The sequence below is a fragment of the Gobio gobio genome (assembly GCF_949357685.1).
Source record: "Gobio gobio genome assembly, chromosome: 19".
Lineage (NCBI taxonomy): Eukaryota > Metazoa > Chordata > Actinopteri > Cypriniformes > Gobionidae > Gobio > Gobio gobio.
Genome location: NC_137112.1, coordinates 23,506,627 through 23,515,079, shown reverse-complemented (window position 1 = coordinate 23,515,079; position 8,453 = coordinate 23,506,627). Strand labels below are relative to the sequence as shown.

At 38.2% G+C, this 8,453-nt stretch overlaps 1 protein-coding gene across 1 annotated transcript in view; it reads left to right on the top strand.

The window, feature by feature from the left end:
* The first annotated feature begins 296 nt into the window (after positions 1–296).
* The window catches only part of grin3bb (glutamate receptor, ionotropic, N-methyl-D-aspartate 3Bb), a 165,734-nt gene continuing 157,577 nt past the window's right edge, over positions 297–8,453 (top strand). The window contains exon 1 of the mRNA XM_079845067.1: positions 297–899. Within this exon, the coding sequence (XP_079701193.1) occupies positions 441–899 (459 nt within the window). The 5' untranslated portion in view covers positions 297–440. The remainder of the gene's footprint in view (positions 900–8,453) is intronic.

The window sequence follows — 8,453 nt, the reverse complement described above, 5'->3', positions numbered from 1 at the left end:
TCCAATTACCGTGTTTACATTTTTGATGTTTGATTGTAAGTTGAAATAGCCTATTGTTGATAATCAGTTTCATATTAGGAAAAGTCATGTAACTGCCTCTCTAAAACCGAAAACAACATGAGGACTGAAGAGTAAAAACGTGAGGTTTTAATAACAGAGTCGTTCTCTCGCGCGCTGTTCTCCTAATGATACCATTACGCCTCTCCAGCGCTTCTTTGGGTGTGAACGCAATGACATCCCCGCCTTTCGCGAAACCCCCTCCTCTCCTGAGCAGAGTATCATATTCACACAGTAACTCCATAGATCACTCCTCATACACCATCCTGCACAAAAAAACAAAAAACAAAACAATAAAGGACGTTAAAGAAAAGACCAGACAACAAGGCGAGCAATGCTATCTTCTGACAATGCCTCATCACCACCTTTGAGAGTGAAGCAGGATGAATTTCATCTTCTACACATTCTTGGCATACTTTTATTTGGGATCGCAAATATTCCTTCTCCATACCCTGCTCGTCCAGCCCGCTCATTCTCACCCGCAGCCCTGCCACATCCTAGCGCGGATAGGACACACCGTGCGCCTGGGTGCCCTCCTGCCTCCCCGTCAGTCGGTCCGGGTGCGGGCGGCGCTCCACCGCGCCCTCAGCAGTCTCGCCGAAAGCGGCAACAACTTTCTTCCGTACAACTTGAGCCTGGACGTGGTGGCTCGGGAAGCCCCGAGCGGAGACCCCGAGTCGCTCTTCAGGTGTGTGTGCCAGGATATAGTGGTCCAGGGGGTCTCGGCTGTGCTCGCCTTCCCTCAGACGCAGGAGGAAATAGTACAAATGGAATTTATGTCCTCTTTTTTGGAAATTCCTTTTATAAGCATCATTGAGCACGGAGAACCCCTAAAAACTCAGGTAACGCGTTTAATTTAAGCAGCAAGCTGCACCTCTTTTTAATCATGTGATGATTTGTTGACTTTATAACGCGTATGACTGTACTTGAAACTTAAATCTGGATGCGTTTTATGCGCAAGCCTTTCCTGCATCTGTTGACTGGTTTCAAAAACACACGAATCGGTGTGAGTTAAGGGGGATTTAGAGGCGAGGGCTAATTAAGGCTTGAATGCCCCCTAATTAATGCTTGGCACCCAACAAAAATATCCCAATCAAAACACCCTGTTGGGTGTATCTTTTCTTTTCTTTTCTTTTTTTTCTTTTCTTTTGTAAACTTAACATACGTTTTAACACATTTCAAACAACGTTTCAGTAAACAAAAAAGTTGCCAGAATGCTCTAATTTACGCTCGAGAAAAAGAAAAAGAAAAAAAATAAAGCATGAGGAAGTAGCCATAGCAACAGTTCGCTACTCGAGCACTTTCCATTAAGATTACTATTGGATAGTGCCTAAACACAAGTACTGGCACCTGAAGATACAAAATAAAAACATTACCAAAAAAAAAAAAAAAAAACCCTTAGTGTTTTATTTAAAACGTTTTTTAAAGTAGTTGTTACAAGCTTAATTATTAAAAACATAGTGGACAATACCATAAACAAAAATGTGAAAAAGTTTATTCTTCAAGGACACGTAGGCCTAAGTTTTCCCTTTTTTCATCACTTTATTGTACATTTTCGTAGGTTCGTCAGAAGGACAATCTTAAACCCTGTTGCCCTGATTTTGTGCAGTAAATTAGACAAAAAAAATAGATACCAGCATTAAATCTTTATAATAAACACCTTCTAGTGTCATGACCTTGAACAAAAGGCTATGGCTAAATGACTTGTATAATTCATAACCATGTGAGTGTCAACCCTGTTATGTTTTAAAGGCATAGCTTAAACTCTCAACATATTAAAATGTTTAAATTTAGCATAAGATGGCACAATGCAGATTGATGTCCTTGACAATGCAAATGTCACAATCTGGATCATCTGTCTAATTAACAAAATAATAGATTAAATATTAATTAGAAAAATCTAGATGATATCCGTAGTAATTGTATAGACAACACAGAGGACACATGTCTAAAATATTCAAATTTTATTATAATCTCCAAATCAAGGTGCTTGTAAAACAGTTTATATAAGACCAACTAATTAACCACCATGCCCTCAATTTATGTGCTACCCGAAATGGCTTATACGATTCAGAGGTTTTTTCCCCACTCTCTTTGATGTCAACAGAGATTCGTTTTTGTCGAGATTTTGGCTTCACTCTGAGATGGCAGCTTGATGTGGACTAGCTGATCTTTCCCTCAGGTCACAACAGATCTCTTCAGCTTGTGTGTTAGATTTGTGTCTGGACTGTTATGATGCACCTGCTCTATAAGAGAAAATATTTCTCTGACAGGTGTGTTCTCTCAAGCAGAAATATATGCCACATTGCATTACACTCAGTCAGATATGTCATGCGCTGAGACAGTTTCAGAGACATCAGTGTCAAATGAGGTGTCCTGGTAAAATGTTGGAGTTAATGATATGGCATAGAATACATTAAGTGGTTATAATGAACCAGCTGCGCTGTATGAATAATTGTTTGCAGATAATTGTATTTCTCTCCTTTGTTCCTTGTCATGTTTGAATCTGAATTCTTGGCATACATAATGATATATAATGAAGTTTGTTTGAGTATATTGAATATTTTGCACCTGTCTGCAGAGGGAAGCTTCATGTGCTGGTGTATTTGGCATGCGCCACTAGCTGAAAAGTGCTTACATCACAAGGTACTTTAAGAAATTAAAAGAGGGGAAAAATACTGTAAATCTTACAGGCAGCTTGGGAAACGCATACATTTGTCTTGTTTAATATCCATCCATTAAAATCACTTCGGGGGCTTTAACTCTACAAATATTTCAGTGGTCCAATGAAAATCTGCACATCAAGACTTTCCTCTTACCTAGAAAGGCTTTGATCTTACCAAGGCCATTGTCTGAGATTAAAGCAGGACCTCCAGATGATGTTGCTTCACAGTGCGGTCCACTGTTGAGTGATTATTACACGCTTGAGTCATGATGCTGACACCGGACAACCGCCACAGATAGATCAGACAATGACAGATCTCACTGTGTAGGCTGTAAACCTCCGTCTATGTCCTTCTGGGATCTGCCAATCAGTGTAAAAGCTCACGACGCTCTGCTCTAGTGTGCGACATCGCTGAGGCAAAAATAAAGGCAGAGTGATAATAGGGCTTGTGAACTGGCTGCTGCTGTAATGCTTGTGGGACGCTCTAGAGCTCCGAGCCGCTTGGATCCTGCTTCACTTGATCTGCTAATCTTGCTGGTTGAGGGAAACGTGTGTTCTTCAGCAGGCTGGCTTTTGCCTTGTGTTTTGTTCATCAATTGTTGGAGCTCCATGCGGAGATGCACACAGGGCAGGGATGCAGTGCAAGTTTTTTTTCTCTCTCATTGTTTTATTCCTCACAGTTTGTTTTGTGAAGGATTTTACAGTTCTAGTACATCAACTTTAAAGCTTGAACTCACATGTTCTTGTGTTAGGGGTCCATAAGACCCCAGGGCCTTTTTAATTGACCCCAAACAGAAACAATGTTACTATAGTGAGTGACAATGGCTTTCTAACTGAGTGCGTGCTTACTTTGTAATAATACGACATAGGGGTTAAGGTTCAGTAATATCAGCCTACTGGGTTTCAATTAGAACAGTATATAAGTATATTAAAATAATTTGATCAAAAAATATGACGTAAATTAGTGGTAGGTTCAGCATTGCAATCAAAGATTTTAGATATACAAAGATGGTGCATTCATATTATGGGAGAAAGTGCAATGCCCAAAATGGTGGAATATGCCCCGCCTTCTAAATAAAAGAGCCAACCGGCAATTGGTAAAGTCAGAGAGTGACCAGATGTCCTGTTTTTCCCGGGACAGTCCCGAATTTCCCGGGGCAGTCCCGTATTTCAGCTCTATTTTAAGTGTATTGACTTATTCTGAAAAAAATCATGTTTTGTCCCGTATTTCCTACATTTTCTTTGCTAGGCGATCATATAAAAGCGAGAATAGCCTATAGTCAAAGGTAGCCAATCTCGTCATAGTATATTTTAAAGAAAAAAATTACCATCCAATTACTATTCGTTATCGATTAACATGCAGTTAGTGAAGGCAGGATATTCTAGAGCGCGGGCGGAGATCAAGTCAGACATGAAGATGTCAAAGAAGTGTGTGTACATTGAACAAGGATCTTCAAAAAGATTTATACGCAGTAAAAAAAAGTTATACGCAGTAAGTTGTGAAAAAAGAACACAGTTGTCAAAATGCCCATCATGTGGAGTATCTCACGTAAAGAGTTATTGCTTAAGTTAACGTAAACAACTTGGTGAAAACCGGATATGTGTCAGTATATTAGATCCTAGCATGTGTAATTAATGTTAATCAAACAACAATAGATGTTAAATAAATGTATATATGTTAATTAAACGTACTGTACTTGAAAAACGTAGTTCATTTAATTTGTAACTTTATCGTATTTGTCCTATTGTTTGTAATTTGCTTCTTTTGGTTCTTTTCTATGTAATTAATTGACAATACAATCGCACACCTGTTGGTAATAGATAGGTGCGTAGGAAAGAGGATAAACAAATCCAAAAATCTCAAAAGTTAAAGAAAATCGATACTTTAAAAAAATGAAAAGAAACGTTGCTAATAAAAAGTTTTTGATGTCTTCTGCAAGTATCGATAGTGTGCAGGATTTTCTTTTCTATATAACAAAATTTTTAAAACTATGATATGGAAGTTTGTTTCCGCCACCTTTTTAAAAGATAATTGTAACTTATTTTTTCTCAGAATTGCGTGATATAAAGTCAAAATTGCGAGATATAAAAGGTAGAATTGTGAGATATAAACTTGCAATTGTGAGAAAAAAGTCAGAATTGCAAGATATAAACTCATAATTGCACTTTATATCACGTGATTATGACTTTATAACTCCCAATTGCAACTTTGTATCACGCAATTATGACTTTATAACTCCCAATTGCAACTTTATTTACAGACCGCCTTCCATATTCAGCTTACAAAAAAAGTGTAACTGTCACAACGTATCACTAGAAAGTAGCGTAAGCATTTTGAACAGCTAGAGGCATTACACTTTCTGTGTAAGTTGAATATGGAAGGGGGTCTGGCGGAAGCAAGATATTTTTACTTTATAAAGTTTTATGGATATTTTCCTTACAAAACCCCATCCATTCACTTTATTGACCCCCCAAAGCCGTGTGGAATACGTTTATTATGGATAGATGTGCTTTTTTGAGCTTCAAACTCAATGGCCCCCGTCACTGCCATTATAAAGCTTAGAAGAGCCAGGATATTTATTAATATAACTCTGATTGTGTTCATCAGAAAGAAGAAAGTCATATACAACTAGGATGGGTTGAAGGTGAGTAAATCATGGGGTAATTTTCATTTTAAAGTGAACTACTCCTTTAACACACATCACAGCACAGGAAAATCTGAAAAGATAATCTGTAGCACCATCAAGTTAATTGAGGCTTTACCTAGGATTGTCGGAAGGGGAGAATTAGGCCCAAAATTGGCCTGGTTATCTTGTAGTGTGTAGGTGCCTTAAGCCGGGCTTCGTTTTAGGAGCCTGAAACTGGTATTTTTTAAACCGGGTCCCAGAGTGGACAAATCTGAAACCGACACCCATGCATTTTTGTGTGTACAGCCAATCTGTATATTTTGTGAAACGGTAATGTCATCACATCACGTTCGGTAAAGACTAGAAGGGATACAGCATGTCTCTCCTTCCTTCCGGGCTTCGGCACCAATGTAACGGAGTATGTAGGTTCAGGGAAGAAGGAGGCGGGAACCGGCGAACATTCAACAGACTTTTATTAAATAAATTAACACAAAATGAACGCAAAAGCGGCAGCCCCTCACGTACGACTGCCGCGCACATACATAAACAAAACATAAATAAAACACTCTCTCGTCCTTCACTGTCGTCTCTCCTCCTTTATACTCCCGTCACTCCTCCGTGAGACCCGTCCCGCTCTCACGGTCCCTCAGCCTCGCTGCTCGCCACAATACGTTTAAATAAATCTGTCATGAAAATGACAGCCCCTTTGTACAAATGATTATATTTCAACAACGAATTGGAGAATAGATTTAGAAGTTAATGCAAAAACTACCTTATATGAAGGGCTCTGTTGTTTGGGCTCTGTTGTTAACCTTTAATATTATAATAATGTGCAAGTAAGGACTCCCTATAGTTTACAGCATTATCTTTAAGAAACTTTTAGTTATAATTGAATTCATTTAAGGACAGACACAATTTTTTTCAGTAAACCACTGTTTAATAAAAATAAATAAAAATCAATTTTGTAAAACTGCTGCACCGAACCCGTAACGAACCGTGACTTTAAAACCGAGGTACGTAGCCTACCGAACCCCTATTTAATTACTGTATTTGCATTATTGTAAGGGTAGGTTTAGGGTTGGGGTAGGTGTGGGCGTTAATACATTTTTAAAATGTATTGTTATTTTATTGTGAGGTTTTGCCTTAGTTCCGACCGTTACTGTACCCCTTCTAACCCCAACTCTTCTTCTCCATTTTTAGTGTATTTCTGTGGCAGAATTACAGAGCCACATACTGGTCTGGCATGTATACGACAAAGTCGTTTTCAGTGGTTTCGTGACACGCAGATATTTCTTGAGACAAGGGGAAAAAAGATCGGATATGGAAAGCTCTGGCTTCATGTGGATGTGACCTCATACAGAAGTTTTTCCTAACCTATTGTGAAATATGGTTGCATCACGCACATAAGGAGAATCTTCACTGATTTTCTTCTTTCAAATCTCAAACCTGTAAACACTACAATATTTGAAAATCGTGGAGCATCACACACTACAAGATATTCTTAAGATTATCATGCCAGATTTAGCACTTTACATGATCTCACGGGGAAGTGGATATAAACAAAATATATATTGTCATGGCAACTTGCAGTATCAATACTTATTCTTTGTAGCGAGAAATAACGCTACATTGTTGTTGCCACATTTTCTACAGCTGCTTGTTGTTTCGCGGTCGCCGTATCAAAAATCTTTCAATAGACGTAATGATTTTTATACTGTACAAACTGTATATTCTATCCAGTAACCTAACCCTATACACCTAACCTATACCCATCATAGAACATTTTCATGGGGACTAAAAATGTCCCCTCAAGGTCAAAGAGTTCTGGTATTGCATTTGCCATCCTTATGTCCCCATAACACACGGACGCAAGCACATACACACACACACACACACACACACACACACACACACACACACACACACACACACACACACACACACACACACACACACACACACACACACACACACACACACACACACACACACACACACACACACACACACACACACACACACACACACACACACACACACACACACACACACACACACACACACAAATATATAATTAACAGCTTCAACAGTCCAAGGACATTTTTTATTCTTTATTATTATTTATATATATTTGTTCTCTGTCCCATATGGACTAACAACCCAGCTCTGCTTGCATGAACTCGATTAAAACAACAAATGCTCTTTCTTGTCTCTAATTTGCAGTAGAAATGTAAAAAAAAAAAATGACCAGAGGGGATACTATAAAATGAAAGAGAAGACCAAAAACCCAAAGCTCTTTCTATTTCTTTACAGCTGTAAAACTGTCATTCTGTGGAAGTATTCTATAAAGACTTACATAAGAGCTTCCACAGCTCATAAAAGTGCCGCTTTATTTTCGCACAGTTTATCACAACACCATAAAATTTATCACAATCCTATAAGAGAATTGTTAAACTGGCAGTTGCTAAATGGACAGTATTCAATTGTGTTTGATTAGAAACTGTCTCTGCACATCAGCAAATATTCCCAATCCTAAAGGTCCCATGTAAAGTTTGCTTAACACAAAATGTGAGATTTTAAAGGTCACCCTTGGGCAAAACTCAAGACTATTACGTGCTCCATGAATTTTAAGATCATAAAATTCAGGTCCCTTCTAGAACAGCACAAAATTTAACCAGAAATTGCAAAGGACTCTAAGTCATTTAATAAGAAAAGGTATTGAGGTTTTGTTTCTGTACAGTTAAAGAAATGTAACTTGACAGAATCAGCTTCTTTTGAAGACACAAATGGCCAGTAAGCACAAGTGTTGTGCTTTGTGTTTTGCTGATTGTTGGTTTAAACATTCAAAGTTCAGCAATTTATACAATCTAGTGGTCATTTATTATTATAAAATAGGTTTTATGTTAGCACCAGAATTGCAAGGTGAACATTAAGTAAGTACATATTGTACACCAGTGGTGGATACAATGGTGTCCTGTCCCAGGAGCTTAAAGATGCAGGCTCCTGCTGTTCTCACATCTTCTTGAAACAATTTACAATTGTTTGATGTGAAAGATCCACAAAAGTCACTACTGTTGAACTTGATATTCAAAGTGTTTCAAACC